This window comes from Buceros rhinoceros, unplaced genomic scaffold (genome assembly GCF_000710305.1).
Source record: "Buceros rhinoceros silvestris isolate BGI_N320 unplaced genomic scaffold, ASM71030v1 scaffold40089, whole genome shotgun sequence".
Taxonomy (NCBI): domain Eukaryota; kingdom Metazoa; phylum Chordata; class Aves; order Bucerotiformes; family Bucerotidae; genus Buceros; species Buceros rhinoceros.
Window position 1 is genome coordinate 373 of NW_010432816.1, and position 18,510 is coordinate 18,882.

Below are 18,510 nucleotides of genomic sequence, written 5' to 3' on the forward strand. Positions count from 1 at the left end.
TCAAGTGTAACAATCCCTCAAAACGTAACCGACAAACACAAACAGAAGTCAGTGCATAAATTCTCTGTTAAAAATACTTTAAACTGAAAGAACTGGGGCCTCCACTCCTACGATACTTCTTGAACAGCTATAGAAGATGCCATGAAACATCCTGGTCCCAAATAGATTAAAATTTAATTTCTTCACCTATTGTACAATAAATTTGTTTTACTTCTGCCTGGTGAGATGCTAAAAGTCCGTCAAACCCCACCCCTGCCCCACCAAACCGTCTGAGGTCACTGAGAAGAGCCCGCCAGAGTTACTGGTACAATTCAGAGCTTATTGCACTTAGACATGAGTAAGGCAAAATAACAAACTAAAAATAAAGGGATAAACTGCCCCCTCCCCAGGAACCAGGCGCCATCCTCTCCCTCTGGAGCACGCCCCATCCTGCCTCGCCCCGAAGCAGGTCCGACCCCAGAACACACGTGCTCAGCATGGCAAGGGACCGGTTCTGGATCTCCTGCTTGCAGGAGCGTGGAGGGCTGGAGGACTCCTTGGAAGTGGCGATACCCCCACGACTGTTTGGCATTCGGTATTTCGTGCTGCCAAATACAGAAGTGGAAAATAAAGCAATTACTACTAGGAAAAAAAAAGAAAAATCAAACATTGGGCCTTAGGCATAAGCAAAAAAATTGGGTTTTCTTCTCATATGTATTGGTATTTCGGCTGCCAAATACAGGAAGTGGAAAATAAAGCAATTACTACTAGGAAAAAAAAAGAAAAATCAAACATTGGGCCTTAGGCATAAGCAAAAAAATTGGGTTTTCTTCTCATATGTATTTAATAAAGCAGCATCTCTTTGATTCTGTTCTGCTTATTTGATTGTCTAAAGCTGATATCAACATCAGGATAGTCACGTTACATACTGGAGTTCAGTAAATAACCAGAGCTCTTTTCATTCTTTGTGATTTACAACAACTGACAGATACCCTAGAAAACAGCTGCAGCTTTTTGCGAGCTGCTTTTTTTATAGCATGAAAGGAGTTATTTTAGTCAGTCTTGCAACGGGAAGAATATTATTGCTGAGCAGAACCACCGACCCAGGCACCTGGATGGAACCAGATGCCAAAACTTTACTTGTACGCCAGCTTTTGCTACACCCCAATTTGTCCAGAGAGAATTTCATTATTATTCAAAATAATTGTAGCCTTGTAAATTACGGGAAGTCTTAGTAAATAAAGAACCAGGAAGTTGCAACATGTGGTCATGCAATTTTTCATAATGATTTTGTAGGACTGACACGCACAGCTGGAGGACAACAAGCTACATGGGCCAAAGGGACCATCCACCGCCCAACTGAAACTCCCCAGTCAGCAGCTGAAGGCCCCGGCATGGGGACACTGGTCGCAGCTTCTGTGCAGCCTGTAATTCTTGTATCTAAGACAGAACCAAGGAATGCTGTGCAAGAGCCATCTATCATCACAATTCAGCGCAGACCAAGAACTACATCTGGCTACTCCTGATTCTGCGTTATTCAGATCACATGCTGTTACATTTCTTACCCTGGGAGCAAGGGTCTGAGCGTAGCATTTTGTGGGATAGTTTTGCACTCTAGAATACTGACAGTTTCCCTCTCCAAACAGACATTCAAAGAATGGTGAAGGACTGGGAAGGAACAAAGGTGGCAGTTTATCCCACTTGGAAAAAAAATTAAAAAGAGGAAAAAAAATCTAAGTCACCACATCACAAGACTGTTATAGCTAAAAATGTCACTTGGAAATCAAACAGGGCCACATGAAAATTGGTCTGAACACAATGAAAAAAAAGGAGGGGGGAGTTGTAAATACAGCGATCTCTAAGTCACACGTCTCCAAGGAGGTACCTCCTTCGAACACGCGCTAACATCGGAGTGCTTAGTACCAGACGGTCTATTTGCTCACAATATTAAGGGGCATCTAGAATTAGCTATGGGAGATTTAAAATCGCCTGCCGATTGGGTATAGAAAGGCTTAATCCAGAGATGGTCCGTCAGTCAAGAGTGCGGATTCCCCGGGCCTTCCTGACGACTGTCTTGCAAACTAAAACAAAGAGACAACAGGAAAACATTTTAGAGTCCTTTGGAAGAGCAGTGAGCCAAAAGACGTTTCAGGCCGAACCTTTGGAAAGGGAACGGGAGACACACTGGCCCCAGTGCAGGCAACAGCGATGCACTATTGCACCGTCACACTGCAGCGCTGATCCAGAGCCACACAGCCTCCGAACAACGCCAGCAAAGGCAAACCCAAACGTGCTCCCCAGCAGCATAGTCCCTCCCCTGCCAAGTTAGCAAACTCGTCATGAAATAGATAAACATAAGTCAAAAGCTCTAAAATGGTCATTGCTGCTTCTCCTGTATGGCTCCAGGCCTTGGCCTGTTAGGTTACAAACAATGCAAGAAATAAATTCAAAGCGTATTTGCAAGGAATTTCCCATTTCCAAACGCGTTCTAAGTACCTGCAGGTCCACCTTACTCTTTTAGGACTGACAAAAGTTTCTCTGCAAGTCATGGAAAGTAACACAAGCATTACAGCAGCAAGAAGAGCAGTAAAGTCCACAACATGTTCCAACACATTTTTCACTCCGACATTTCTTTAGAGTAGCTCTGAATCAGACAGTAAAGTCACTCGTCAAGCTGCCAGAGAAACAGGTTCACTATAAACACAATGCATACCACGGATTTGCCTGCCAGAAGCCACGAGCAGGATCATTTCTTACCCAAATGTGTTTTTTCTCCTAAATAGGGGAATACAGAGTTCTGTCAAACTCTCTTGATACCTACAGTGCGCGGGAAGAAGTCACGTTAGTCGTCTGCAGCCGTCATTCCTTTCACTGGATCTTTTTCTCTCATCTGCAAGAGGAAACGCTATTCAAGTCCCGACTCTCACAGGATGTTATCTCAACATTTCTTGGTGTGGAAGACATTTGGCTCCCTCCTTTAATTAAGACACTGATTGGATCCGAGCATCCCAAATCAGTGTGCATAGGCACATGCACCAGGTCTGTCAGGGGTTGGGACCACTCTCCACGGGGCAGAGCGTACATGAAACTGTACTGCAATACCCTGAGGCATGAAGGAAGAGAAGGGTGCAGCGCAGGACACAAATCACAGAACAATGCACTCGTTATCCCTACAAGAAACACGAATTTTCTAAGAACCCTGTTACATACCCCCAGCACCTGCTCATAATACTTAGAGCTGAAAATCCTTTTGCTGAACTGGTTTCTGAAACCTTGTTAAAGGACAAAAATGACTGTTTGGCTTTGGGTAAAAGCTAATAGGAGGTACTAAAGCAGTAAAGGAATTGGTGCCGCTCACACCCTCACTACCTGTGGTTCAATACATTTACTGACTCAACAACAAACAGGGGAAGTCCATAATGATGAGAAGGAGATGCCAGCACAACAGAGTCACAGCCAATCACTCAAACCACAGGCAGTGTGACCTAAATAGCAGGAGGACACCACACAGGATGCTCTGACAATGCAGCAGTCGTTCCTCTCCTGTGCTGGGCAGAAGTTCCTCGCACAACCCACACCTGCCCTGCTTTTCCACTGACCTCATCCAGCTGCCTCTTGGTCTCCTCCTCCATCCTGCGAATGTCCTCCATAGTCAGATCAACCCACTTGTCAAGCCAGCAGAAGAGCTGCCGATGGAAGTTTGTGAAGAGACGCTTTTCTTGCTGCAAAAGGAGGAGGAATAAAACATACACGCGAACTTACTCATAGGACAATTAATATGGATCTAACCGGCTCATCACAATTTTCAGAGACGCATACACTGCAGAGCCGGCTCCCTCGCCCACCTTTCTATATAGCTGCCACAATTGGCAACTGGAGCCAGCTCATTTTTATTCTCTCACAGAATATCTAGAGCCTTGAATCCCCAGAGAAAAGGGTTTTTTTGTCATGCCTAGACAGCAGCCTGCACAGTGCGTTGAAAGAATTACCAAACGCTTTAGTAACTTCCTTTGATTTGACAGTATTGTTCTGACTGAATAAAGTGCTCCAGGCTGGGTTTACTCAGAGCACGAGAGAGTTGGCCTGAAGGTGCAGAAAAAGGGGAAAGAGAATAAAAGTATGATCTTTGCTAAACAGGAGGTTAGTAAGTGTAAAGGGTAACCTAAAAGAAGTCTAAACTTTTTTTTCCACAGCTGAAAACCTTTTGGCAGAAGTAACTGATGGGAACCAGCTACTTCAACTTAGGAGCACTTTACTTCCGTTTTACAGGAGACAAGCTAGACAAAATCGTTATATTAGACAGGGGTATACAATGCTCCTTGGTAAGTTCTCCTTAAGGAAGGACACATCAGTTCTACCAGTTAGGGTTTCACAGCTGATAACTTGCTCTCATCTCATCGACTACTTTGACAGAAACATGTATCTGAAGGGAGACTCAAAGAGGAAGGGATTCAAGACACTGCTGTGTACAGGGCTTTTGTCACAGGAATTTGAAATCCTGCAGCAGCATGGTCATTCCCCCTCAGAGTTCTCTTTGGATTGTACCACCAGAGAATTGCTTTTGCAGAAGCAGCACTGTAATTTCTCAATATTAACCACTGCGAAGTCTCCAGGATCTGAAGTCACAGGCATTTTATGAGCATGGCACTGCCTGGGAAATTGCATGTACTGTCTGCTTATTTTAAAACATGTTTTCCAAGCAGCAGACTAGGAGAGGAGAACATGGTGAGAGCTCCAGGACTTGCCAGAAAGATCCTCAGCTGACTAGGATCAGGTAACTGAAGCTGTAGCTACCTCCCCACAAGAACACGTCTTGCCCCTGACCAAAATAACCCCAGTACATGTGAATCATCTCATCATCCACAAATGAACTCGCAAACAACCGCAGTTAAACAACAAACTGATATTAAGGAGAGGAGAACATGGTGAGAGCTCCAGGACTTGCCAGAAAGATCCTCAGCTGACTAGGATCAGGTAACTGAAGCTGTAGCTACCTCCCCACAAGAACACGTCTTGCCCCTGACCAAAATAACCCCAGTACATGTGAATCATCTCATCATCCACAAATGAACTCGCAAACAACCGCAGTTAAACAACAAACTGATATTAACCAACTGGCAAAACAGCCAGTTTACCTTCACGAGGAAGAGTGGAAATGGTTCTACAGCCAATTCACAGAACATTTGGCCGGCCCTGCCCCTGAATTAGCAGCAAACCGAATCCAACTTTAACCAACTCCAGTATATCAGAGACCTTGACTGTGTTGCCTGAGGTGACATACTGTGATTCAAAACAGTATCTTCAGGCAGGATACACTACTAGAAGAAACTGAGGGCCTAAAGCAGACGGGAGATGAAACATGCCTCATTTCCACATCTCTCTCCATCAAAGAGCTCACTTACCTTCTGTATAAAGTTCTCAACTTTATTTTGCAGACCCCACCACTTGAACTTGACTGTTACCAGTTTGTAAGCACACATGTATGGACAATCTGTCTGTTTTCCCAGCTCCTTCTGCAAAGACACAAAGATACCAGGTCGAACACCTCCAGGAAGGCAGCTCCTTCAGTCCTAACTATGAAGTCTTTCTACAATTCCTAACAATCATCTGGAGACCAGACTTGCATACCGCAGCAACCCAGATCCCATTCAGGGTCCCTTTTATAGACTGGTATCATATTTGCACTTCTAGAGTCTCCAGATTCCAAGGATTTAAGTGAAAGGTTAAACACTGCTGCTCATAACTCGGCTATTCCATCCTTGAGTTCTCTTGGGTGAACCCTTGGGCTGAACACCAGAGAGCTCCAGCAAGTTCTTGGAGCTCATTCTATCTATTTGTACCAAACTATTCCTCTTCCTTTAACTTCACAACGGGTCACCAGCTGAGTTAGGCAGCTCCTTCAGTCCTAACTATGAAGTCTTTCTACAATTCCTAACAATCATCTGGAGACCAGACTTGCATACCGCAGCAACCCAGATCCCATTCAGGGTCCCTTTTATAGACTGGTATCATATTTGCACTTCTAGAGTCTCCAGATTCCAAGGATTTAAGTGAAAGGTTAAACACTGCTGCTCATAACTCGGCTATTCCATCCTTGAGTTCTCTTGGGTGAACCCTTGGGCTGAACACCAGAGAGCTCCAGCAAGTTCTTGGAGCTCATTCTATCTATTTGTACCAAACTATTCCTCTTCCTTTAACTTCACAACGGGTCACCAGCTGAGTTCTGTGCTTCCTTCCACAGGACTCGATCCGATGTTTTACATACAGATTTTTGGCTCCAAGCTCCAGTACCTATTCTTCAGTCACAGACGCGGATCCCGTTCCTGAACTCCTGCAGTACATACCTTCCAGTTGGGACCCAGAGGTCCACGCCCAGTCTTGACAGATTTAAATTTTGCTGGATCTTCTTCTGCCTTGTAATCCTATTGGACAGACACACAAGATTAAACACAAATTATCCTACTGTTACCCAGCCACTCACTGTCACAAAGGTTTGTTGTTCTGGTGGGCAAAGACTAACCTCTAACCGCTTTCTCAAGAGCTACTGTTTTCAGACTTCAACATTAGGTCAGGCACTCTTAAAGGAAACATAGTTCTCCCCCCTGTGCTGCGTCCCGGACCTATGTGAAGAAGTGGTAACAAACTGATATGACCTTTGTAAGGACTCCTTTGGGGTAAGACTATCAGAACAGCTGTAAAACCCTCAGGGAAGGTTTCCTGTACACTCGTTCTTTGGGAGCTAAACACTGCCGCTGCAGGAGACAGCTTGGCTCTCTGGAGCACTGGTACCTGGGACTTTCCACAGCACTGTACCAGTGTGATGCTCACATATCACACACTAGAAGACAAGTACAGTCAAACTCCAAGTACCACCAAAAAGAAAGAGGCATTGGTTATGCCCCCTTTTGCACAGGGAATAACTTGCAGCATCCCTCTCCTGCAACTTGGATTGAGACTGGGGGGTGTACTCTGCTCCTACCGCAAGTGAATTAAAATGAAAACAAACTCAAATCATCATCAGTTTAGTGCCAAAAGTGATCAGCTGGTAGCACCTTCTTTGGGAGTCCTCTGCTCCAGGTGAATTCTCCTTGCTCTCTCAGAGCATTTACTTGGGAGTAGTCTGTATGTTCAGCCACAGCTCAGTACCTGCTTAACCCATCAGAATCAAATGCTGCTCCTGTTCTACCAACTCATCTTTATTGGAAAGAAAAGCTAAAGCAAGTCCTAGCTCTGGTTTAACACCCAAGGCCACATTTGAGAACAGGTAAACTAGCCGTATTTGACTGGTATCAGAAATACTAAGCGGGGAAACTCAAACAACATTCCATTTGCATATAGTTGGGATTTTTTCCAGAGCAGTACAGAAACACCCCTTAGTTTCTTACAGAAACCATAGCGATTCTTAGAACAAAATATTAGCTACAGGATTTCAAGATACACTTGTGAAGGCAGGGATGGGTTTCAGAAAGGAGGCAGTTTCAGAAAGCTCCTGGGGGAAAGGGCAGTGCCACTTCTGGCTGTTCCAACACCATAATCAGCGGCAGTGCTGCAGAGCTATGCAAATACACTGTCACATGCACTGCAAGGCTAAGCAACACGGTACTGACATGGCTTGAGGAACACCTTTCCTCCTCTGTCCATCCTCTTGTTTGTCCTGCTACCTGTGACCACCCCTGGGAACACAGTTTGTATATTCTCCCTCTTTCAGCACAAGGCCTCCTGCTCCAGGGAGCTCCCACCCTCCTACTATACCTTGGGAAGTACTTGACTCCGGTCAGCAATGTCTATATAAATGGCTTCTACATTCTTCCATACATCTGGCTCCAGTTTATGAACCTGCAATGAAAGGACAAGACTAAGTACCTGATTCAGCCACAGCACACTCCCAGTCTAAGATCGTAAAAACCAGATGGAGATGCTGACAGCCAGCATTCCCCTACCACATACAGAGAGGTATGAGGTGCAGAGGTTCACCGTGGTCAACATACAACACGAGACTGTCTAAAGAAGCAAAGATGCTCCCACAGAACAAGTATTTGGGGGACAATTTTATTCAGCGTATATGAGAAGCCCACAGGAGGGAGTCTCTTCCTTGCTAGTGCGATCAGCATTTCGAATCAGGGACAGAGCGACGAGACCGTTCCACACAGCAATTCTCTGATCCGGCACGGAAAGCAGCACCGTGACATTAAAGAGAGGAACAAACACATGACACACGTACTTACATTCTCTTGTGTTCCAAGATCTGATATATGCCAGGTTTCAATCTTGATCAGGAAGTCATCTTTCATATACTCATTCTGTCATCAAAATAAAACTTCCTGTTATTCTCTGGATATGTAACTTGTCATTTCATTAGCTAGATAAGCAGTAGGAAAATCAGCTCCAAGATATACGACTTGATTGGGGTTTTACTTAGGGAACTTCAGAATTATCTGCAAACACATCATTGCTTTTTAGCAATATTGTTTGATCACTAAATACGTAAGATCAAATAAACCACAAGTTGTTCACTGGAAAAAAAACAACACAATTTCTATTGCTTTGGTGAAACATTTGCAGTTTATAAATAGCTTTTTCTTTAAAGGACAATATCTGCCACTCTATTTAGAGTTTAGAAGAGGTAAACTAGGCAGAAATGGTCTTTTCAAAGAGATTATTGATCTAGCACTGAGTATGTACTTGGACTCATCTCTTCAGATGAACAACAATATTAAACTGATGTGCTGAGTGAGAGCTTTGGACACTGGAAGGGGAGGGGACACGGTGCACCATTCTGCCCAGTACGCAAAAAAATTTCCATTTCTCATTATTACTGTGAGTAGAAAAGGACTTCCAGAGGTAACCCTATCCTCCCTTGAGGGAGGAGAACAAAAGCACAAGCCGGTGAAACACTCACCACGTAAAAAGGAAATATCAAATTCAGAAGACAGATTACTCAAAGGGACACGATGGCATGAGCTGTTTTTTACTCAGTTTACCCAGGCTATGGTATGTTCCAGTTTGTAACGCTGAGAGTTGCTGCAGAGAAGAAAGATCTCTGTCCCTGAAGTGTTTGTGGATATGCCACAGTTAAGGGGGTTTAATCTGAATGATCTTACAGTGACAAAAGCTCAAGGCTAATGAGAACCCAGAACATTTCAGACATTACACGTTTCCATAGATCATCAGTAAAGACAATACTTACTGTAATAACTGGTCCAAGAAATCAACACATGAAAAGAAAGAGATACAGCACTTTAGTGAAAATAAACATATACCAACCATTGCCCTCCTCCCACTACCAGCAAAACAGGAACAACTCCAGCTTCCCAGGGGGCTACTGAAACTGCTGAGGTAAAGAGCTCTAGAAATCGATAAACACCAGCTAACTTCACCCCCTTCTCCTCTGGAAATTCTCAGACTTGGAGAAAACCAGAGGAGCAGCAATTAATTATGTACTACCACTTCTGCTCTCTGGACTCCGGCCAGCTGGATGAGAAGGAGTAAGGATGTTCAGCCGACGGCCTTTTACCAATCCTTTCTCAGCTTGCAGATAAGAAACCTCTCCACAGGACTGAAGCAAACACAAGCTGGATTTCAGGCCATCGCTCCTGCACGCAGTAACCAGACCCTCTGCATCCCTACTGCTGGTGGTAACTAAACTCCCTGGACAGTAAGACTCAATTATTCAACACAGAAAAGCAATTAAAGATCCTGTAACAGTCAGCATCTCTTCTACCTGAGCCATCAGTACATTAGCCGTTCTGTTCGACTCCAGAATCAGGATGTCTGAAGCTAGACTTGAACTTTGCTGGTTTGTTCTGGTTTAACAGGAGGGCTTTACTAAGAGGCGATTTTGTTTTCAAGTCCTGTTACAATTTGTGAATTCCCAACAAAGATCCTGCACAGACAGTACCATCCCATATCACCTCTCGCGCAGAGCCAGCTACCAGAACTGCCTACTGTTGGGCCGTGGACTGCTCTAAACCCCCAACAATTTGAAAATTGCTTTTTATAGCAATTTACAGAAGCCTAATTATTTCGACTGGCATGTTGGGGTGGAGGGAGAGAATAAGCAAGCAGGGCTGAGGATAATTTTTAAAAGGCTGAACTTCATCTCGAAGAACATGTCATTATTTCTGCAAGAAGGAGTTTTATTCCAGCTCGTTCAAACAATATACTGAATAAACCAGCACTAATTATAAACCACCCTTCCCACGACTACGTGCCGGGACCATACTGCTGCCTTAAAACTGGTCCCTTCACCTTCCTACTGTCATCTCTGTGGGGAAGATTCCTCATTTGTAAAGTAAACAAATTCATCTCTTTAGAACTGTCCATTAAAATCTAGACTCTCAGCTCGCTCCAAATTAGGGCCTGCACTTGAGGTGTTGCAGCAGCAGCTCCTACACATTTCAGCTGCAGTTCGAACTTCTCAGTTTCCTGACACTTGGCCACAGGCCATGCTGACACTCAGAAGAGTGGAACACACATCAAATTGCTTTCCTAAAAACATTTAAGCAACATTAATATTTAAGTCAGACTGCAGAAAAGGACCAAGAACACTGTCCTCCTTGGCACCAGCCCAGTTGTAACTCCTGGGCAATCCTCGCTTGGTTTGTACTGTAGAAGTTGGAAATACACACAAGGCCCATCCCATTTACAGTCCACAACAGAGCACAGCGAGGCTCCCATTCAATGTACCGAACCCAGCCTATTACAGCACCAACGCCACGAGGCACAGCGAGCTCAAAGTACTGCTCTACTCAAAAGTCAAAGTTGCTGCGTAAGAGCCGACGCGCAGGAAGCGGCGCTGCGGAGAGCGGCACGCTAACACCACCCTGGCACAGGAGCGCACAGGCAGAAGGACCACTAACTCCTGCACGGTTCAGCCAGTTTAGTCCTTACTGTGTCCCTGGCTCTTAGATTTCAACCTCAAGAGAGAGGGCCGGAGCCGTGCTGCTTGCTGCAAGCCAGCATGGCGTTTTATGTTGCCTAAAGATCCATGCAAGGCCATCCCAGCCTTCTCACGCAAGACCAAAATACTCTGGCAGGTCCCTGAGTAAAACGGTCATGGACAAAGCAGCCTACACCACGTACCCGGGTTCCTCCCTCCAGCCCGGTACCAGCAAGTGAAGGATTCAGCAACTTTTCTGAGCTCTTCTCGATCTGCGTCAGGCTGGCAGATTCTCTAAACAGATTTGTCAGCCTCCGCATAAAACCTGCCTTCTGCTCCAACCCCCACAACAAAGCACTTTCTATCTCATTTTATTTTGGTGTTTAGTTCAGTTGAGGATTTTTTTTGTTGTTGTTATGTTATCATTTCTAGCATACCAAAATCTGAAATGTCTTCCACTGTGCTGGAAAGTCTTGTACTTGATTTTAGCATCACATTTTTTCCACTTCAGTAGAACTTCAGCAGCATGTAGCTGAAGGATAAGCAGCTAAGAGTGAGAACACAAGTTAACTCTGTTACCTTCGTTTCAGAAATTGGTGGAGGAGAAAAAGAGGAGGAGAAGAATATAGCCAGGCATTATGGCTAACAAACCTGCTGGAGTCAACTTAGTTCTGTTTCCTCAACTGAAAGAACTGTTGGGGTTTAAATCAGGTCAGTACTTAACATGAAAGTAAACTAGACATCTACTAGCTAGCAGAAGTAATGCACAGCAAGAAAACAAAAAAAAAACAGAGAAAGATGGGTTCTAAATAGCTTTGTTTCAGCATCTTTAATTATGTGACACATTAAGAACTTATTCTGCAATTGATGATGACAGCATCTGAATTTGTATTCATGCTGCTGCAGGTAATTTCAGGTACCAGACTTAACATCATCCTCACATACACACACACCCTCCGAAGCTTCTTCCTTCTTTTAAAACAATTCATTTAAAATCCTCTTAACTAAACTGTTGAAACAATAAATTTTTCTATGTTGAGTTTCAAGAACTGTTGGAATTTAAGTTTACGGTTCCCATAGCAACTGTACTACTACCCAATAGCAGAAAATGTGTCCTTCAAAGACACAAACAGCATAAAACACAGCCAAAAATGCTACGTAAGTTTGGAGGCAAAGTCAAGAGTGCAGTTCCTACAGCAAAGATGACCAGAAAAACAGAAGGGGTTAAACATTGTGGCTGATAACTTCAGTAAGGAAAAAAGATATTAAGCACTCCTGCAGAAAACAAACGTGACATTATTTCACCGCTCTGCACAGCTTCCAGCCTCACCCCAGGCTTTACAGAAGATTCACTTGATGCTCGCTGGATGAGATCTGGATACCTGTGTCAAGCCCCCAACCCAAAGCGACTGAAGCACTCCCTGTTCAACCTTCCCTAACCTCAGACCCTGCACCTCAGCAAACAGCAATCACAGAATACTAACTCCCATCAAACCGCACTCAGCAAGAGGCAAACAAGGTGTTCCCCCTCCCCAGACAAGGTGTTTCCACCAGGCTACGCTGCGCTTGAACACCTAAGGTCATCCCTCCGACATTCACAGCACTGCTGTCACACAGCTGCTCCTTTAGGCAGGCCAACAGCCATTTCTTGCTCTGCTCTTTCCCACTGTCATTCATTAGCACCACAGACATGGGTGTTTCTTTTAACTCCACAGCACTAAACTTTGCTTTTCCTGACCACAGAAAGGGCTTAGAGAACAGAAATCCAGGATTTCAGAGCCAGAACAGCTTCCCTACTGGTCACCTCCTTCCTTATTGCCTCCTCCCCTCCGCCTCCCCCCGCACTCACCAGTTCTGCAGTAGGGATAGGCGTTCCATGCTTTTTCATGTATATTCAGAGCTCCTTCGGGGGCCAGCATTCTCACAAATGTTGGCACTTTGCTGCAGAATTGGGAAACAGGCAGAAAGGTGCTGGTAAGAACTACATGTAAGGAGAGCTCTGGCCCAGAGCCCAAGACAGGCAGAAACGCAGACACCAGAGACTCGCTACATGTGCGCACTGGTGGAATTGGTAGGATACGACGATCTCCAGAGATTGCTGAACTGGAAAGGTTAATCAAAACATTCTTAAAATAATGACAGAAAAGAAAAAATGAAGAAAAAAATTTAAAAAGGAGGCCAAAACCAGTTTGAAATCTAAGCGGCATTTTGCTCTTTAGCCAAATTCAAGTATGAAAATACTGGGTAACAGGATCTTGTTTGCTTGGAAAAAACTCAGAGCCAGATTTTCTTGGGACAATAGCCACGCTTACAGGGCAGGTTGGGGATGTAGATGTGCCAGTGGGGCTCACTTCCAGCTGTACCGCGTGCCAGCTGCTCTTCTACTCCTGCCCTACCTCCACGTCTTTCAGCCTTCTCATAATATCTGTGGTTTACACAGTCGCTACAACCCTGTTGCAGCTTCCTCCAGCTCCTCTTGCCTGAGGAACCGTGCCCGCTCTGGGAATAAAACGTCTCACGTACCTCTGTAAGTGGTAGATCTTGTGTGTGTACTGCCCACGCTCTCCTTCGTTTTCGTAGGGTTCGTTCACCAGGACCTCCACTCCTTCACCTCCACCGGTTTCATTTTTACTGGCTTCTGCCACAGAATACAGCTGTCCCACCTGATACTAAAGAAGTTAAAGATATGTTACTGTGATAGCTATAATTTAGCAGGATTAATAACTTTACCAGAAGTCAAGAATAAATGCATTATCTGGGGTGTCTTTTTCCCTGCCTTCTCCCACTTGCGAGTCCAGAGAAGCAGTTCATTTAATTTCATTTTGATACAGAAAGGTTGAGTGATAGGAGAAACACACTGCCGAAAGGATCATTACCTTTAACCCTTAAATCACAAGCTCCAAACCAACAGAAATCCAGGAGGAAGGCAGACAGACTAAAGGAGTGTCAGAAGAACATTTACAGAAAACACAGGCGTCCTCAGGCATACGGTAGCAAAATCCATTGTTTTTCACTCTTTTTGGCACATGGGCATCCCAATTGTTTGGGTCAAATGGAGAAGAACGCACTGCCAGCCCTGAATTCATAAGCATAAAGTACTTTATCCAGAAGAGTCCCAAAGAACTTCACATGAAGTTCTTTTACAAAATGGAGAGCAGGAGGGAAGGGAGCGAAGAACTGCAGAAGGGAGACGGAAGATGAAGGGGACTTGCAGCACCTAATTTAAGAGCTCTGAGAAACGCACTTGGTAGCTGTGCTCAGCTTAGGAGCCCATTAGCCTCAAAGATGAGTATCCCCCAAGAGCAGCTCAAAACACCTAAGGAAGAGGCTTGAAGTTCAGAGGGTATTTGCACCAGTCGGCTTTCCAGCGAAACGCTGCTACCTCTTCAGGCTGAACACACTGAAGCATCCCTCCTTCGCCTTTATTACAAGGCCCCTGAACATACCAACCCGCTTAAACCTCTCTTGCCAAAACTGACACTGTGAGCAGACATGGTCAGTTCTCTCCGGTGAACACTCATCTCCCTTCCCACCCTACTCCAAATCTGCTCTGTCAGGTCCTCTACAACCAAGCCTTTTCTTCCTACTCAACTGTCTTTATCCAACTCCAAAAGATATTTCGAGAACTTTATGTAATGAAATAACTGAACAACTAGTGTCCCAGATGAGCATTTGATCTATGCTGTCACTCCTCCTCCTACTGTTTTCCCCATTATCTTTGTTTTGGGTTGGGGTTTTCTCTGTATCACTTCCTCTTAGCCACGAGCATTAAACCACTAACAGGGAGAGCACAGAATTGCAACATACAGTAAAATTATTACCTTAAGGTCATTTTCCAGTCTCCTACAGACACTCCTTTGGCAGCATTATTTCCTATGAATCACTCAAACTACTTGATTTTACACAGCCTCTCTCATAAGAAGCATGCCCAAAAGTTTCACAAGCAAGAGAGAAGAAAAATCAGAGTATGAGCAAAAGAGAACATTCTTCTCTGTGGAAGATGTAAAGACTAATAACAAGCTCTCACCTCGTAGATCGTATGATCAAAAAACATGATCAAAGAAAATCGACGCAGGTCTCTGAGGCAAAGTTAGAGGAGCAGAGAAGTTAAGCACGAAGTCAAAAGGAAGTGTTCAAAGTTAGAGTTTTCAGAACTGAAAGTGAGCAAAACAGCCAGTGTGGCCTAAGGCAGTAGAGAGAGGCAGCCTGAAAAGGTAATCCCCAAACGTTAGGCATCAGAAGCGCAATGATTAAACAAAAATAAAGAATCAAAACTCCAAAACATAACTACAAAGCAATGAAACACAGTTTAGGCCTTCTTCCTTCCCCCAGCACAGGGCTGTGCATCAGAATCAGGAACAGCACTTACCACCCCCTGCCCCGAAACCCAGGCTGGAAAAGTGGGATACTGCTCTGAGCTGAGAACCCAGAAATTCTTCACTGGGCTGGGACATTTCCAGCAAAGAGGGAAGATTTCTACGGTGGTTAAATATCATCGTCAGAGCATCCAAAATAAAAACAGTAACCAAGCTCTATCGCTTTTTGTACCATCTGGTGCTAACAGAGACCAAGAACACATTTATTCGTGTTGGAAGAGTAGTAGGTGGTAAGCCAAAGTAACAAGGCGAGATGTCCTGGCCTCAGTTAATCTGGGGCAAGGCAAAAAGCACACCAGAGCACTTCTGAGCAATGGGAACAGCTCTGCTGATCTCTCCAGAAGGCCCTGGCGCAGGGAATCCCAGCAGCCCTCTCTTGGCTGGACCATTCCTGCACTGTCACCAGCAGATTGGGTTTCAGCTGGATTTTGGACTGCGGTACAACTCTCCACCTTCTGACGCTGCACACACTACATCGCTTCCCTTACGACTCCCTATGATGACCCATACAGGGCAGAATACTCATCTTCCTCCAGAGAGCGAAACAGAGAGCTGTGAAACCTGAGAAGCAAGTTGATTTAGTAAAGGAAGCGCCACACATATGCTCATAGAGAAGAAAGTTTATCATGAGTTTGGCAACTACAGCATTAGAGGGGAGGACTGAATGGTGAGTGCTTTGCAGCAAGTCTCAGGACAGGTCTCCTCCAGGGGCACAAACTAATTCTTCTTAGTAACAGTCCCCCATTCACTCCTTCTCCCTTTTCAAACCCATGGGTCAAAGTTCAGACACTAAGAAGATAAGCCCTTTGGCTTGGCATCTTCACCATTTAATCTCCCCTGTTATTTCTGATCCTTTAATCGCATTGATAAAAGAGGAAAAGGCCCCAATAAAACTGTCCCAATGAACAAACACCACAGCACCTGCCTGCAAAAGTTAACAGATCCTGGCTCCAGGAAGCCGTAAGTGTCAGAAGGACCTATCCTTGAAGACCTGAGAGCTCTCAAACACCTTCTCTCTTCTGCTAGAAGTCATCTTTCCGATCTGTGTCACAACACCTCTTCCGCAGCTGACAGCCTATTTTCATCACACCCAATTTCTGTCAGAAGGCCTGATCTCACTGGAGCCATCCTCAAGAACAGTTACTTTCCCGAAAGCAGCTTTGAACATAATTAATAAATAAGAGCCCTTTGTGTTTGGCAAGCTCCTTCCCATGTGAGAGGAACAAAGAGGCAGCACGGAATGTGTACACACAGCTCTAATCCATACCAGCGTTTCCAAGTGGCAGCTGGCAAGACACCCACACAGCCGCCCCAGTCCGCGCTCGCCAAGCTGGCACTGTGCAACGCCACGTTGGTCAGAGCACACAAGTGAAGGGTCACACCTAAGATACAACAAGTAGTTTCTTTCCCTTTTTGCTCGCTGCAGTGCCGCAAGGCCTAAGGCAGTGCAGGAGCGCAGCTCGCAGCCTGCACTCGAGCAGGACCATGTTTTGGCAGAGTTTCCCAGCAGAAGACGGTCTGCTACAGCCTAACTCCTACTTCCCAGCCTTCAAGTTTTAGTCATCACCAGGGCTGCTTCTTCCAACATCTTAGCAGTTACTTGGCTAACTATTCAGCACGGATTTCTTTATTCATTGTCGTATCTCCCCGATGCCTTCCTGATCACTAGTTTTCTCTTGAATTCCTTCCGATTGGTAAAGCTCCATTTGCTTGGGGTGAGGGGACTGAACACACAATCCCCGGCATATCACAGAACGTCATAGCAGGAGACTCCCTCAGCCCTACCACAACGCCACAGGGTCAAAATTTATTTCATTGTCTACCTTACACATTGGCATCAGACTTCTCACAACAATTTGCATGCAGGAGGCGTGAACTCTTCGGTCTTTCGAGCAAAAATTGCCCGTATTAAAGTGAAATCAGAAGTCCTCTGCTAGGCAGAGATGCTTAATGAGCAGCTACATGGTCAAACAGCCACAACGAGTCTCCAGAGCCCCATCTCAGAGTTTCCCGCACAAGGAAACCCTTGAAAACAACGAAGTGTTAACAGCTGTTTTGTGGTACAGACAGCAGCGCAGTGACCAAGTGATGCACAGATGTGTCAGCAGCTTTCCACGCAGGAAGGGGGATGAAGCAATACAAACAAACCCAGAGCAGTAGTCATCCTTTGAGTCAATACTGGAAATAACCTTTCCTCGTAAGCATACCTTTAAAAGCACCTTGTCTCATGGGTACAGATGCTGAGCTGAGCGAACTTTAGAACTCTTCCTACTTAGGGCACTGCTTCCTGAAACCTGGCCTTGAAAAGGGGCATCACTCAGGGGACATGGTGATAATATGCAGGTTTGAGAAGCAATTAAGTCTGGTCAAGTTGGCGGACTATCTGCCATCCAAGCGCAGGAAGGTGTTCTCTCTAGTATATTCATTCCTTCTCTTCTAATGATGTTTATTTGCTTTTCTATAGACTTTTCAGTAGGTTACTCAACTCTCTGGAGCTCTTCCAATCCAGACGAGAGGAAAACAGATGACCCCAGGGCATTCTCACACAAGGAGGTTGCTAGAGACCAACAGATTTACACACCACCCAAAACCTCAATTTTCCACGCAGGCAGCCTACACACAAGGCTGAAACATGCCTTGCATTGAACAGCCAGCCAGGGAGGGAAAGGAGCACAGCAAGGGACTCGCTTTAACCGGATGAAGGTTAATCCTAGTATCATAGAACTCAAAAACCCTGTGCTGGGTTCCATCCAGTCTAACTCCCTCAAAGAAACCATCTGTATACTGACACATTGACTTTCTCTTTACATGGCTTGATACCAAGGAGGCACATTGCTACGAGGCAGAGCTCCTGTTAGGCAGGCTAAGGTCTCGTGTTCATTGAGTAACTTCCCACTTACCCAGGGCTTTCTCTAATTTGCAAGCTTCCATCATTTGCTTACTTGATAAAGCTTATCATGTTAGTCCTTTCTTTGTCAAGGACTTCACCACTCGAGTAGCACTCAGGCACAATAAAAGACCCAAACAACCAATTCTAATCTTTAGTGAGTCTTCCGTTAAAATTGCTTGAAACAGGCACATGCAGAAAGCACAGAGGCTACAGGTGAGGAGAAAGCAAAAGACAGACTTGGCATTAACAACACATGCTTCATCAACATCAACACAGAGCTAAACCCACTCTCAAATCAGAGGTCTCAGCTTTCCACCAGCATGTGATGCCTGGCACAACAGGACCAAGGAACTCATTGCTTTTCATTTACTAGCCAGCCGCAGGGC

The 18,510-nt window shown here is 45.0% G+C and overlaps 1 protein-coding gene across 1 annotated transcript in view; it reads right to left on the reverse strand.

The window, feature by feature from the left end:
• Positions 1-2,821: 2,821 nt before the first annotated feature.
• The window catches only part of PITPNA (phosphatidylinositol transfer protein, alpha), a 17,267-nt gene continuing 1,578 nt past the window's right edge, over positions 2,822-18,510 (reverse strand). Inside the window, exons 3-11 of the mRNA XM_010143901.1 lie at positions 13,382-13,527; positions 12,708-12,799; positions 9,167-9,174; positions 8,205-8,279; positions 7,732-7,815; positions 6,324-6,401; positions 5,382-5,492; positions 3,579-3,701; positions 2,822-2,869 (exon numbers count right to left, since the gene is read on the reverse strand). Coding sequence (XP_010142203.1) covers positions 2,822-2,869; positions 3,579-3,701; positions 5,382-5,492; positions 6,324-6,401; positions 7,732-7,815; positions 8,205-8,279; positions 9,167-9,174; positions 12,708-12,799; positions 13,382-13,527 — 765 coding nt within the window. The remainder of the gene's footprint in view (positions 2,870-3,578; positions 3,702-5,381; positions 5,493-6,323; positions 6,402-7,731; positions 7,816-8,204; positions 8,280-9,166; positions 9,175-12,707; positions 12,800-13,381; positions 13,528-18,510) is intronic.